Genomic DNA, 15835 nt, shown 5'->3' on the forward strand with positions numbered 1-15835 from the left:
CATTCCTATAAAATATATAGTGATGCGTCAGTTTTATTTATTAGTGATGAATATGAAATATATATAATGCAGAAATGCATGTTTTTCAACATTGCCCTACATATTGAACCTGTGTGCAATGTGTAACTGTAAAGAGGATGCTGATGTTATCTCATTGTGTTTGTAGACACCACTCAGCTCTGAGGAGCATCCTGCATTCCAAAAAATACCCTTCCAAAGTACTTACCTTCTTAACAAGCAGGTAAGTAGGAGTCGATAGGGAGTCGATATCACAATAGCCTTGGATATTCTGCTTGTTCAAAAACTCATCCAGGCCCCTCTTAAAGGCATTAACAGAATCTGCCATTACCACATCACTAGGAAGGGCATTCCCCAACCTCACTGCCCTCACCGTGAAAAACCACCTACGCTGCTTCAAATGGAAGCTCCGTTCCTCTAATCTATAGGGGTGATCTCTGGTGCGTTGATTGTTTTTATGGGAAAAAAGAACATCCCCCAACTGCCTATAATCCCCTCTAATGTACTTGTACAGAGTAATCATGTCCCCTCGCAAGCGCCTCTTTTCCAGAGAAAACAACCCCAACCTCGACAGTCTAACCTCATAGCTTAAATCTTCCATCCCCTTTACCAGTTTAGTTGCACGTCTCTGCACTCTCTCCAGCTCATTAATATCCTTCTTAAGGACTGGAGCCCAAAACTGCACCGCATACTCAAGGTGAGGCCTTACCAGGGACCTATAAAGCGGCAAAAATATGTTCTCATCCCTTGAGTCAATGCCCTTTTTTATACAAGACAGCACTTTATTTGCTGTAGTAGCCACAGAATGACACTGCCTGGAATTAGACAACTTGTGATCTACAAAAACCCCTAGATCCTTCTCCATTAAGGAAACCCCCAACACACTACCATTCAGTAGATAGTTCGCGTTTATATTATTCCTACCAAAGTGCATAACTTTGCACTTATCAACATTGAACCTCATTTTCTAGTTTGCTGCCCAGTTTTCCAATTTTGTCAAATCGCTCTGCAAAGCGGCAGCATCCTGCATGGAACTTATAGTTTTGCACAATTTAGTGTCATCAGCAAAAATAGAAACAGTACTGTCTATGCCCACCTCCAGGTCATTAATAAACAAGTTAAAAAGCAAGGGACCAAGGACTGACCCCTGCGGTACTCCACTAACCACACTGGCCCAATTAGAAAATGTTCCATTTACCACCACTCTTTGTACTCTATCCTTCAGCCAGTTTTCTATCCAATTACAAAGGATAAGCATAGCTTATTGGCATAATTTAAATACATGTCCAACTGTCATGTATCTCCCCAAGATTGCTGTGTTCCTCTGTGTTAGTCGTACTGTAAGTATTTTCAAATTACTTCCCAAGGCTCTTTAGATTTAGAATTCAAGAATAGCTAAGAATTGCCTATAAGTAATAGGTAAATATAGGTTAAAGCACAGTAGAATGATTTAAACATTGTTGTCCAATGGTCATGTCAGTATCTCCCAAAAGATTTCTGAAGATTTCCGACTTTCTCAGCATCTATTCATGCCCCTGCCTATTGCCCTGTGTTAGTCATACTATAAATATTTTCATATCACTTCCCAGGGCTCTTGAGAGTTTAAATTTATGAATAGCTGGAGGGCTTCAGATTTGCACACCATGCACGTTATAGTAAAAGAGTGCAAGCTTTAAGGGCATCCCGCAACACCCACTGATTGTATTTTGTGAGCTCCAGAATCAGCGAAACAAATGACAGATACAGTATGTATAAGTAAAGAGAGAACCGAGGTGAGCTTAGAAAAAGAACATTTAAGGCTTGAAAATCTCCATTCATAGAAAGCTTTAAAATTATTTTCTTTGGATGACTTTTATAGGTATTACCAGACAAGAACAAATAGATTCAGTTTGCTTAGGGTTAACATGATACTAATAAATAGTGATGGGCAAATTCACCAGGCATGGATTTGCAATGAAATCAGCATTTTGCCATTGACACAATTGTTTGGCAAAACTTTTGCAAAATTTTGCTGCGAAAAATTCACCGTCATGTCAAAAGAGGTGCAGCCATGTCAAAAAAAGTTGAGCACGTCAAAAAGGTCACACGGTTCTCACATTTCGCAAATTTTTAGCTGTTTCGCAAAGCGAAATGGGACAAATTCGCTCTTCACTACTGAAAAGCATAAATGCTAGAGAACAAAAAGGGTAATTTACAATGCACCACGTCGTGCGCAAAGTGCAAATAAAGGTTGCAATCCATTTTGGATGGCACATACCTGCGGCTCCACCACAAATACAGCACTGATTACGTTATTCAGAGCTTTTTTCATGTATTGGCTCATATGACCTAACGTGTATGTGTGTCTTTGGTTTGGTGTGCATCGTAATTGTATGATCCCAGGCAGTGGCGTACCTAGACTGCGCTGGGCCCCCCCACAAAAAAAATGCTTGGAGAGGCCTGGCGTGTAATGCAAGTGCTGACCCACCTGCCCCTACCATTCCCCACCAGCCCCTCCTATTCCCTACCAACCCATATGTGTCCCATCCCCCCGCCTGCTCTTAGGTAGGAGAGTGTTGGGGAGGAGGGTTTCTCTAAAAGAGGAATTACACCCTGCAGTCCAAGTCCCCGGTCCCTCATGCCCATGGTACAGAAAATGGCAATTTTCTATGTAGGAGTACCCAATGGTGCATACTACCAAAAAGTATATTTTTATGAAAATTGTTTATTTAGATGACACAGGGTTTTACATATGAGCTGTTTTCTGTGACATATTTTTATAGAGACCTACATTTTTCTGGGGATTTTAACATATTCTAAAGAAAAAATACATCATCCCCGCTATACAGGCAACCACTCTGTGTTGTTTAGGTTATGATTTCTCTCATGTATGATAATATGAAATATTACACTACTGAAGCACACATTTGTAAACCCATTCATGTAACTGATTTCATTGTCTTGGATCCTTTAAGGTCATATCATGATATTCTAAGATTCCATTGATAACAAAAAGGATGAAAAGTGAGAGATAAGTTAGCTAAGAAAATTAAAGAATTGGTATGAATAATTAGTATTTAACAATTAATGTAATCATTATGTGAATGCAAATATATCATCAAATGACAACTCAAACTATTAAACCAAAAACTAATTGACATCCTAAAATATTATATAGTTAAGATCATAATGCTATTTTATAAAGTTTTTTGGACTTTTTTTGTAGAGAAATAAAAATATTCTCCTATCAAGGTATAAAAAGTTACAAGATACAGACATATGTTACATAAAATAGAAAAGGGTTTGATACTATACAGATTTAACAAAAGAATGTTATCTAATTGAGACCAACTGGTCTCATTGTTTCTTATAAACTCAGCAATATATTCAGTAAAAGAACTAAAAATGAACAGATGGTTTTCTTTAAAGAAGTCAGACAAAGATTTTTCATACACAATAAATCAGTTCCTAGCGGATTTCCAAGACAGTGCCCGAGGCAGAGAGTTAAGGTATGATTTTAAGCATTGTTTACCTCAGTGTGGATCCAGAACTGGTAAAGGAGGTTGAATTGAATGTGGACAGCAAACACTGAAGGGGGAATACAAAATGCCATTGGCCAGTAGAACATCTGAAATGAAAACAAACATTATTCATAAAGGTGTTTAAAAGAAAATAAGAAATGCATAGCATCCATGGCAAAATGTGTTAAATAAGCAGTTTCATTGCTGGTTTCAAAAATATCACTAAGGCTCTCTATGAGACACGACAGAACATAAAAATCAACAAAAGGTGACAGATGAAGAGATGAAATGTATAAAATGACAAATAAAATGAAGGTTTTCAACCTGTTGTACATGTTACAGTTGTTATCTGTTGTTATTGTTGACCTATAAAATGCATTCTAGGGGGCTAAAAAGTTATTGTGTTTTAGCTGCAGTGCCTGGCAGTGGCCACGAAATGTTATGCTACACTATGGGCCAGATTCAGTTAAATGAAAAAAACGTTATTTTATAGTTTATCACTAGTGAAGAGCGTTTTTTTTTTTCGCCATGCATGGATGCACGGCAAAATTCCACATTTCACCATCAGCAAATATTTTCGTAAAAATTTGCAGCAAAAAAATATTTGCCTATACAAAATAGTTGCCTATTGACTTCAACGCGTTTCACAAATTTTTCAAAATTTTGCTAATTTTTTAGCAGTTTCGTGAGTTTTTCAGCTAAGTGACATGGGACAGAATCGCTCATCACTATTTATCACATGAAAACTAATGGTCAAGACTCAATTCTCTTAACTTAGTTCTAGTTTTTCCCATAGACTTCAATAGATTTTTCATGTGATAAAGCGTTAGATTAGTTTTTGTCATTGAATTGCATCTGGATCTATGGGGAAATCAGGAATTGAATTAGGAGATACATTTTCTCATCAAATGAAATCTGGCCTTATGTACTGTATTTTAAATGTAATACATATATTTTTAAAAAGCGCTCAGAACATATCATACTTTAATTCAAGCATTCTGATAAACAATATTTTTAGTTTTTAAATAAAATACAAAGATGAACAAATTATTTACAGTTCCAACTCTAAAACATGCCAGTTTGTAGGTGGACAGAACTGGAAATTGTTTTTACTCCCCAAAGATTTGTGTACTCTGATACAATAGAATTCTGCTATATTATTGGTCAGAGAGGTAGGAATGCCAGTACCCAGCACTGCCAAGTTAATGGACTTCAGAGCAAGTTCATCACTCTTAAAAACTCTGCAATATAAGTCTTTTCCTATGATACAACGCATGAATAAGTAATTCCACAATACTACTGAACAGCATAATGTCACGATCATGTAGGCATTAACCATTAGCACTTTGTCACAATGGGTTTCTGTGTAGTTCTCCAGTGCTATGAAATGGTGTGATATCATTGGTCAGATGAAAAAAAGGGGTGTATTGAAGGCAGGAGTTTGTCTTTTACCTCATTCAGCAAAAGAGGATGGTTCCTTAAAAGTCTTTTCAATTTGGCCACACCCTATGTTCATATAGCATGCAAATAAGAACCCCACGACTCACACAAAAGTTCAGTTTGTGACCAATAAAGTTACTCCTCCCAGTAAATCACACATCATAAGGTGAATCATTTAAGCATATATATGGCCCATTAAAGTAGATCCACCTCTGAAGTCATTATGGGCAGCTCTCAGACACACATCTCTTTATAAGCAGGGTCTGACTGGGATGTTCGGGGCTCACTAGGACTGCCGCCTGGGGGCACCCCACCCCAGTTGCGAGGTCAAACGCTCTCCTCCCCCACCGTGTATCACACTTTCTCCTTGCAAATGCAATCAAGGGGAAATAATCCTGCATCTGCAGTTGGCTAGGCTAGGTCGGTGGGGGCTGTGGGCCTGCCAGGTTTTTTCCCAGTGCCGTCCCCACCCCCAGCCCAGTATGACCCTGTTTATAAGGGTATATTGTTGTGGAGTGAGACCTAGTACAGCATTCGGACATATAGTTGATATGGCAAGTTATTCATGTATCAAGTTGGAACAAAGCTTACAGTCACATGGCAACCACTGTGTAGGGGCCACATACATGCAAATATACAGTATGTATATATATGTGTGGGCGCATGTGTGCACACGTGTATAAGTAAGTGTAAAAGACTTGTAAGTGTAAAAGACTTTTGAGTCTCATAAAACGGCTTAATTAAATTATTTCGAAGGTTCATCAAATGGATATATACTAAATGCTGGGAAACAGATTTAAAAAAAAATTCCCTTGAATTAAGCTCTATTACAAAGAACAGTAGTGATCAAAACATGTTATCTTTGCACAAAGAAAGCCTACATGCACTACACACATCTGGAATATATCCCTAGTGACTACAGATCTTTAGTTGTATACAGTAACCATGTGTTTTGGGCACAAACTACCCTTTAAATATGTCAGATCACATATCAGATCATCAGTCTGTCTGTGATAGTACCAAGGTAGACAGAAGTTCAGGGATATTCAAAAGAAGTATCTAATGTATACACAAATAAGAATATCCTGGCCTGTGAATTTACATGGTTGCACCCTTTAGGAGAGACAAAGGGATTAAAAAGGGTGGAAGGGTGTGTCTTTATCTAAAGCCAGATTTAAAGAAATTACCAAAGACAGCAATGGGTAGGGTGTGGAATCCCTTTGGGTAGAGACTTCAGAAGGGCTAAGGGTTACAGGAGGACCCAGCTACTACTGGAGGATGAGACCAGGCTACTAATGTAAATGGAGGACTAGGTCAAGTTGTTATTATGGGGGACTTTAATTATCCTGACATTGACTGGAGTAATGGGGTGGAAAAACTTAGAAAAAGCTTTTATTTGTCAATATGCTAAATTACAACTTTTTATTTCAGGCAGTTCAAGAACCTACAGTATTTGGAATGATTCTCTTCTAGGCCTGGTGATAACTAAAATACTAAATTCATCTCTAACATTTGTGTCAGTGAGCATTTAGGGAATAGTGATCATACATGGTCTCCTTTAAGATAATGTTGCAGAGACAGCTCTATAAGGGAGTAACTAAAACACTAAATTGTGCACGTGCACTTTGCTGGGATAGGGGGGATGTATCAAATGGGAAAGGCTTTTCACAGGGTTTAATACTGAAGAAAAATTGAATACCTTTAAAATGTTGCTTAACAAGTATACATGTCAGTATATTCCCCTTGTAAACAAGGAAAGACATCACAAAGCAAAACCTTTATGGTTGGATAAAAGTGTCGAGGTTGGTAAGAAAAAAAGTTGGTTGATGAGAACAAGGAAAAACAGAAATTCTAAACACCTATTTTTTATCTGTCTACACAACTGAGCTCTAGTAATATAACTACTGCTGCATGGGTCACTCAGGAGGATTCAAAAGAGATCTGAACATGTAAAGGTAAACAAAAGTTATATGGTTTTATGCATAAAAGATCTGAATTAACTGCCTTTTATGAGGAGGTGAGCAGGAACCTGGACCCTGGAATGGCAGTGGATGTCATCTACTTGTGCTAAAGTATTTCATACAGTACCACAAAGAAAGTTAACAACACAATTAAGGAATATTGGCCTGAAACATAATATTTGTACTTGGATAGAGAACTGGCTAAAGGATAGATTACAGAGAGTGGTGGTAAAAGGACCATTTTCTAATTGGCCCAGTGTGGTTAGTGGAGTACCGCAGGGGTCAGTCCTAGGTTCTTTGCTTTTTAACTTGTTTATTAATGACTTGGAGGTGGGCACTGAAAGTTTACATTTTTTGCCAAAGATACTAAATTGAGCAATACTATAAGTCTGATGCAGGATTCTGCCACTTTGCAGAGTGATTAGAGCAAAGTTATGCACTTTGGTAGAAATAATTTAAATGCAAGTTACACACTAGTGTGTTGGGGGTATCCTTAATTGAGAAGGATGTGGGGATTTTTGAAGATAACAAGTTGTCTAATTCCAGGCAATGTCAACGTGCTTGCATAAAAAAGGGCATTGACTTAAGGGATGAAAATATAATTTTGCCCCTTTATAGGTCCCTGGTAAGGCCTCACCTTGAGTATGCAGTGCAGTTTTGGGCTCCAGTCCTTAAGAAGGATATTAATGAGCTGGAGAGAGTGCAGAGACTGCAACTAAACTGGTAAAGGGGATGGAAGATTTAAACTATGAGGTGAGACAAGGTTATGGTTGTTTTCTCTGGAAAGAAGGAGCTTGCAAGGGGACATTAGAGGGGATTATAGGCAGATAGGGGATGTTCTTTTTTCCCATAAAAACAATCAACGCACCAGAGGTCACCCCTTTAGATTAGAGGAACGGAGCTTCCATTTGAAGCAGCGTAGGTGGTTTTTTCACAGTGAGGACAGTGAGGTTGTGGAATGCCCTTCCTAGTGATGTTGTAATGGCTGATTCTGTTAATGCCTATAAGAGGGGCTTGGATGAGTTCTTGAGCAAGCATAGTATCCAAGGCTATTGTGATATTAAAATCTACAATTATATTGAGGTTGGTATATATAGTTTATGTATGTTAGTGTATAGATAGGTCAGTATAGGTTTATGTGTGTGCTGGGTTCACTTGGAAGGGTTGAACTTGATGGTCTTTTTCAACCCTACTTAACTATGTAACTATCCTATTCATTAAAAACTCAATTTATTTAAATTATTTCTCTACAGGGGACACTGAGACCTGTAGTTTCACAAATTAAGGGGGACAAAGGTTGCCTAGTCAGAATTATGGCTTTAGATATGTCTGTATTTTTTAAACTATTTTACTTCACAGTTCTGCACTGCAATCTATATTTTTAAATAGCCCCTTTACATAAAATACACCACTGTGGTCCAATATGCTCCACGCAGTACACTCATAACCTGCCTACCACATGTTTGGGGACCAGAAAACAACAAAACAACAACAAAATAAAATTTTTGTACATATTACACTGTAAACTTAGTGACTAAAATAACTCCACAGAGAGGAGGAAGGAAAGTATTTAAAAACATAGCAGAATATGTGAAAAAAGGGGTGTGAGCAAGTAGAGAGGAGTTGTCTTTAGAAGTCACACGTAGATTTCTCAGATGGCATGTCTGACTGGTATAATAATCATGTTCACTCAGTAATGCTAGTATTGCAGACCATCTAGTGCGTTGGGTTGTGAGGTTGTTAGCACACTTGAAAATCCTTTTGTAGTGGTTCTTTTGCATTGATTATATATCAGTGTATTATGTGAGGTGGGAATTGGAGTTTTTTCTCTTTTCTATTTTTCAGTGTTATTTTATTACTTGCAAATTTTGTTTTTAAAACTAATTTATATAGCAATATCAGTTTGAATAGCAATATCCTTGAACATCTAATCTGGACACCTGAGGGGTCATTTACAAAAGCACCCTCAAGGTGTTCTAAAAAGCAAGCAATGGGAGTAAGGTACTGTGTCTAAACATGATCCTGCCTTATCACATGGCTGCCAGTGCACTTGCATTCATAAATTGTTGATCTCTTTTACACACAAACACTTTCCAGTTTAGTGTGATAGTTAATGATATAAATGTGCTTACATAGGTGCATTCTGTTCTTGGGTCAAACTTGAGTCCAATATAGTGGAAGTAAACACTCTCTAGAACAGTGATCCCCGACCAGTGGCTGGTGAGCAACATGTTGCTCACCAACTTCTTGGATGTTGCTCCCAGTGGCCTCAAAGCAAGTGCTTATTTTTGAATTTTTAGCTTGGAGTCAATTTTTGGTTGCATAAAAGCCAGGTGTACTGACCAATAGAACTTCCTGTAGGTTGCAGCCCTTATTTGACACCCCAGAAACTTTTTTTATGAATGTGTTGTTTCCCATCTCTTTTGACATTTGAATGTGGCAGGTAAAAAAAGGTTGGGTACCCCTGCTCTAGAAAGTATGAACAATATGTATACAAATGTATGTGGAACATTTTATGTTAGCAGCTTTCAATACGATAGGAACTGGAGGGAGCTTTATTTTCATGGCTTTGAATATATATGGTTTACATATGTCTGCACTTCTGCAATACAAAATGCCAGGTGCCTCGAGGATAATGGTTGCTGCACACAATCAAACATCAATAGGTACTCCCAGACATGCTTGCACAAGCAAGGGGAAGGTATATTTCAAAAGATTTTCTTTGTCCTGCAAGGCTGCATGTATCCTTTCTCATCATTATACATTTTCACTGAGATCGCCGACCTGAGTCTTGTAGAAGGTCACACTTATATCTACAGACATTGTTACGCAGGTTTAAGAATATATGGTGTAAAGCAGTATCGTTAAGATGTTTTGTATCGAGGTGCCTGCGGAGCACAGGGTTCTAACCAAGTTTAAAGTGTTTCCAGGTGTACAGTGTCAAAACAGATATTACTATAAACTATAGGCACAGTTTCCCTGTTTACGTTTTAACCTAAGCTGAAAGAAATAATGGGTTTGGGTATGTGCAGATGAACCCATAGTGAGGTTTCAGATACATTATGCACACTCCAGGTTTAGATACATGAATTCTCTGGGGAAAACAAATTGCTTGTGTAATATTTTACATGTAGCTAAAATGCTACTAATGGTCTACAGGTGCAACGTAACCTGCGATCATTGGTAACATTTGGCCACTTTAAAATGACTTTATGCTTTGCTACCTCTGCATCCAATTTACATGGTTTGCAAGGGATCTATTACTGGTTTCAGGTGTTTTTCTAAAACTATTGAAATTCAATACAATATGCCACTACAGGAGAAAGGCTACAAATCAAAATGCATTAAGATCTCATTTTCAAATTCCTCGATTGGCTAATTATATTGGCTCCCACTGTTCAAATCTGCTTGTGTTTTATCAGTCATATATTTCCTTTTATATTTGGCATATTGTTTGATTTATGATTAAGGAAGTGGCTCACAAATCAACCCCATGGGTTCGGCAGTCAGATATAACCAATGATATAGATAATTCGAATTGCCACAAAGTATGTGGAGTTGGAATACTGACTGATTCCTTGACTACACAGTATATATTTGTTGAGTCATTTCTAAAGATGCTGTCAAGAAGAACTGAGTTTAGTTTCTAAATTTACTAAATAATTATATAAATAAATGTGATTATGATGTAAAAAAAAGGGGCAACTACAAACAAAGAATTGTAAACTTTGAGAAGGCAGTGACTTAGATATGATCAGTTCCGTAGCTTCAAGATTTATCTACTGTAGCCTGTTTGTTAAAGACAGGAAATAAGGACATAAAGTACATTTGTTTTTGGTTACAGTAACAAAATGGGATCCTAAAGCACTCATTTACTCTTGTTAGGAGTAAACATATGCTGTACATCAGGATACATGGGAGTGACTGTTATGCCAGGAGGCATGACTGAATATTGATGGGAAGAAAAAGTAATCCCTAGAAATGTTTTGCTGATACAGGTAAAGGACCTGTTATGCAGAATGCTCTGGATAAGGGTTTTTTCTATAATTTGGATCTCTATAATTTATGGTTACAAAAAATTATTTAAACATTAATAAACCTAATAGGATTGTTTTACCTCTTCTAAAGATTAAATATATTTTAGCAGGTACAAGGTACTGTTTTATTATTACAGAATTAAAGGAAATCACTTTTAAAATTAGAATTATTTGCTTATAATGGAGTCTATGGGAGATGGCCTTCCTGTAATTCTGAACTTTCTGGAAAACAAATTTCTTTATAACGGATCCCATACAGATAAGTAACTAATCCACTATTTGACAATGTGTGTTACCTTTTCCAAAAAACGCACCAAATAAGTATTATTAAAAAAAAAATAATTGCAAGCCAATGGGGCCTAAAAGTCCAATACCCAAAACTCCTTTTGTGGTCAGGTGTTTAATAATTATAATAATGAATATGGCAATGTCCCTACCACCTGTTAGTAAGAGGGGTGCAAAAGTTTTGGGTTTGTTACCTTACCTATTCCCAGATATTCATCTAGATGTGAATGCCACAAATTGCTGCCTATGCACGCTGTGCAGCAGAAGATTTGAGGCTTGTTCTTTCAGGGAGCTTGGGCACAGATGCATTCATCTGATTGTTAGGGATCATTTCTGTAGTTACAAGCATTAAGCTTGTATTATATGCAATGCCAAGTACATGGGCATTAAGAAATTATTCCATGGAAGATTTGGGTTAACACAAAAATGCTGAACCATTAAAATTAATATAGCAATAGCCATACATCACATTACTGGATGAAAGTTAGTGCAGTATAGTTCTTAGATGTATGTTAGTAGAGACTGTAAAAGCATCAACCAGTTCCCTGTGTAACATTCACAAGCAGTAGAAAATATGAAGAAAAGAGGGGAAAAATGAGGGAAAGAAAACCCAACCTGCAAACCCTATAGCCCCGTAACTGTTATTACATATGGGGGCCGATTCACCAAAGGTCGATAAAACGAGTGATATTTATAGCAAAATTTTATCAATTCTTTATCACTTTTTAACGCAAAAAAACATGTGTTATCGACCTTTAGTGAATCAGCCCCATGGTTGTTATGGTGCCTATTTTTACTGCAGTTTGGTGTGTTTTGCCAGAATGCCAGGGCTATGTGCCACCTATATCTTAAATGATACCAGAAAAATTATGGCTAGTTGTCTGGCTTCATGTTTTAAAACTGAGGCAGCTGCAGGTACTGTAGCCAGCTTTCCATTCCCTGTAGGTACCTTGAATAGCCCTACATACCCTGTACAGCCCTAATTACCCTGTATAGCCACTGATAGTTGTCACTGCTGACAAGCGCACTGGAACAGAAACAAGCACATAATATACATTCATCATGAATACACAACAAGTAATGCCATTGTGTCACATCATTTGTGTAGCACATAGCCAGGGAGCTACTTTTTTCAGCAATTGTTCAGTTGTTTCTTTCTTCTACTTCTTTAACAGTGTGGTAAACATAAGGCTGCAAGTGCTGTGCTTGCTAATTGATGTAAATTGCACAAAAGAACCCTATACTTTAAACCTGCCTTGTGTAGGCAGTAAGTACAGGGCTCCCACTGCAGCTTCTAACCACAAATGCCTTTACTAGCACATAATCTGTAGTGCTCTAGTTATGTGGGCATGCATGCCCATGGGACACCCCTAAATGCTGTCCCTTACATAGTCAACTTGAGTTCTACTAGATTGTGAACAATTGACTGTCAGAAGCAAATTTCTGGGTTCAAATATAGGGGAGCATGGTGCATTGAGGAGAAAAACATGGCACTTTTGCACCCTTTTGTAAATAAGCCCTAAAATGTGCGTGCATTTAACATGTGCAGTGCAAGTGACCATCTAATTCATCCCTTTTGCACTTACTTACTAGTTGTTATTTTGTTTGTTTCCATTCTCAACTTTGCCATCTGTATAAAGTTAACGATATAAGGGGAAAAAGCGGATTTTTACCAAATACAATATTGATGCTCTTTTTGGCGCACAGATGTTTATAGCATGTATCACTTTCAACAGTCTGAACTATTATAAAACTTAAAAATGTTTTTCATTCCAGAAGCTTTATTAATTTTCCATTCCCTTCCAACTGATACACATACTTTCCCAGTTGTAGTGCTGCATTTTCACTATGTGCTCATGCTTTTCCTTACACCTTTCCCCATATGTGAAAATAACCTGCTTTGAGTCTGCTCACTTGGAGCATTTGACTTTTACACTGCATATTTTTATTTTAGGCTTACAACTGGTTCCAGCTTACTTGCTGATTACCCTTTTGCTGCCAAATCAAAAGCGGGCAACATTTAGATCAAACTGATGCCATGGACAAATTCAACACTAAAACTTCTTTTAGACTGGTCAACAACTTTATACAGTCTACAGAATGTCTTATTCACAACACGGGTGCACTTTTTACTTATAATTTATTAGGTTTTCTTAATCAATGCCAACCATGCTCTGCCTGCAACTTCATGTAGGTGCTAAACCAACTGACTATTGAATTGTATGGAAAAAATGCCCTTTCTGAGGGCCTTCTTGGTACAACTTAGGTCACAATAGGAGGAAAGCATGTTGGATTCAAAAGCATCATATAATATATATTTAACAACAAGGATATTTATTTTATCTGCATAGTTTTTTTAGTGATCCTGGGATGGAATAACTGGAGGCAGAGATGCCAAGATGCAAAGTAGGTAATACAAGCATATGTCACAACTCATTACATACCATTATATTTTATTTATTTATTTTTCCCTTCCTCTCAACAATGTCAAGCAGTGCTGAGAAATGCTGACATTTCTGGACAAATATTTTCAATCTAAATAACTATGTAATAACTAAAGATAATCTGGTGAGACATTCTTTCTTTGAAAGAAGAGCTGCTTCAGCTAAAAATTCAAAGAAAATAGACTTGGCAACAGTTGCCCCTGTCATGTTTTAACTATGCTCTTTTTGCTATCTGCTTCAATGTGAAAATGCAATCTTCAATAAACAAGTATACTGCGTGATTGATATTTCCACAAAACCTAAAATGCTCCCAGTGCTTCATTGGGAAATTCGGTTTTAGCTACATTCATTGTCTGAAAAAAGCAAAGCAAGCAGTGATGGTTTTGCAAATATGTCCACAAGCGATGACTTTGCAAGTATTGTTTATTAGCTAAATATATGTTGTCCATTAATTGTCAGAGCAGTCACAAAGCTTTAAAAATACTGTAATTTGTGAACAGGGGCAAACAAGGATGTTAAGGAAAGGAAAGAATTTATCTCAAGCAGTTTTAATGTGTGTGTTGAGACACACAACTTAGCATGTTGTAAGATCAGGAAGTGTTTGGAAGCAGACATTCCCATTTCAACACAGAAGGGGGGAGGGGGTTTATCAAAGGTCAAATTGGGAATTGCTGAATGTTTCTTGGCATATTCCCATCAGTTCAACTTAATTCTGCAAGAAATTCTATAAGATAACCAATTTTATTTTTTCAATTAAAAAACAGTGACTGTCTTCATTTTAAGCCATTTCAGGTCAAGGGGTAAAAGAATTGGTAAAATGTTTTCCACATTATTTTATTTTCATCCTAAATATTTTTTTTTTCATTTTCCCAGTGGAAACCACCATTAAAAAAAGAATAGGGATTTTATATCACAAAAGACATTATGGGTCATTTACGTATGCACTAAAGGGCTCAAGATTACTCATTAGTGCTCATTCTAAAAGCAATATGGAAATTCTGGCATAGGTATTTATTTGCTCTGAACCTCATGCTGCATAAAAAAAGCCACAGCCATGTGCAAAGCATAGTGTGGGTTGTTGCAACACAACACTGTACTTACTGTGTGCCATAGGGCAGCCCATAGGGATAGGGCTCCATAGAGTGATGCACTCATGAATGACTTGTATGTTATTGGGCAGGTAGGGGGTGGGAGAAAAACACCTATGTACTTATGTGCAATTGTCAAAGGCTAGCCTATATTTATGGGCAAGACTAAGGTAGAGACCTCCATTTTGGAGCTCACAGACCTGCAGCCAATTAACAACAAGAGTGCAGAAAACATGGCGACTTGCACCCATTTTTTTGTACTTTGCATCCATTTTTCGCACTTTGCACCCTATCCTGCACTTGGTAAATGAGCCCTATTAAACTTAGGCACACTTTTAAAAATAGAGTTTGCACTGGACCCACATTTGTCAATCACTATAATATACAATATTTTTTGTCAACTTAACCTTAAATACTTGCTACTAATTATTATTAATTTAAAATCTACAGTGAATTTCATCAAATATTTTAGTATATATTTGATACATTTTCTAATATTACTGTATATGGGTTGTTTTATAATCCTGTTTCAAAGAAACTTTGAAGTAATGAGAACTGAAATGCACACATAGATCATAGAGAAATAAACAAGAACTTGTTGGGTAGTTCCTAGAGAAAAGGTATATTTTATGCTGTTTGGTTTCATCAAAACACTGGAAGCTACTCATGGCGGAGAGGGTCTGTAAGCAGTCTTTTCCTGTTTTAAATACTAGCACTGATGAAATGACCTTATAGGATTCCAAGGCACCTGCTGCAACACAAACTGTTACAGGCCATAAGAGATGCCGATGAATCTAATCTTCCTTTTCTATGTGGTTCAGATTTTTTTTTTTTGGCACATGAACTTGAACAGGTGTAATTAAGTACAGCTCAGCTTGTTTATGCTTTGCTTAAAGAGATATGCTGTGGTAAGCTAACCCAGAGTTATTACTTTTAAAAATAGAAATTAATTTTGCAGTCGAATAAGGTGATGCTGCAAGAAGTAATACATCAAGTATTTTTTTTTCATCCAAATGAAGGGTTTGTTTTGTATAAAAATTATTTTTTTTATTCTATAAGTTA

General features: G+C 37.1%; 1 protein-coding gene across 1 annotated transcript in view; it reads right to left on the minus strand.

The window, feature by feature from the left end:
- The window catches only part of agmo (alkylglycerol monooxygenase), a 135062-nt gene that overhangs the window by 58695 nt on the left and 60532 nt on the right, over positions 1-15835 (minus strand). The window contains 1 exon segment of the mRNA NM_001011313.1: positions 3530-3625. Within this exon segment, the coding sequence (NP_001011313.1) occupies positions 3530-3625 (96 nt within the window).

Source organism: Xenopus tropicalis, chromosome 6, assembly GCF_000004195.4.
Source record: "Xenopus tropicalis strain Nigerian chromosome 6, UCB_Xtro_10.0, whole genome shotgun sequence".
NCBI lineage: Eukaryota > Metazoa > Chordata > Amphibia > Anura > Pipidae > Xenopus > Xenopus tropicalis.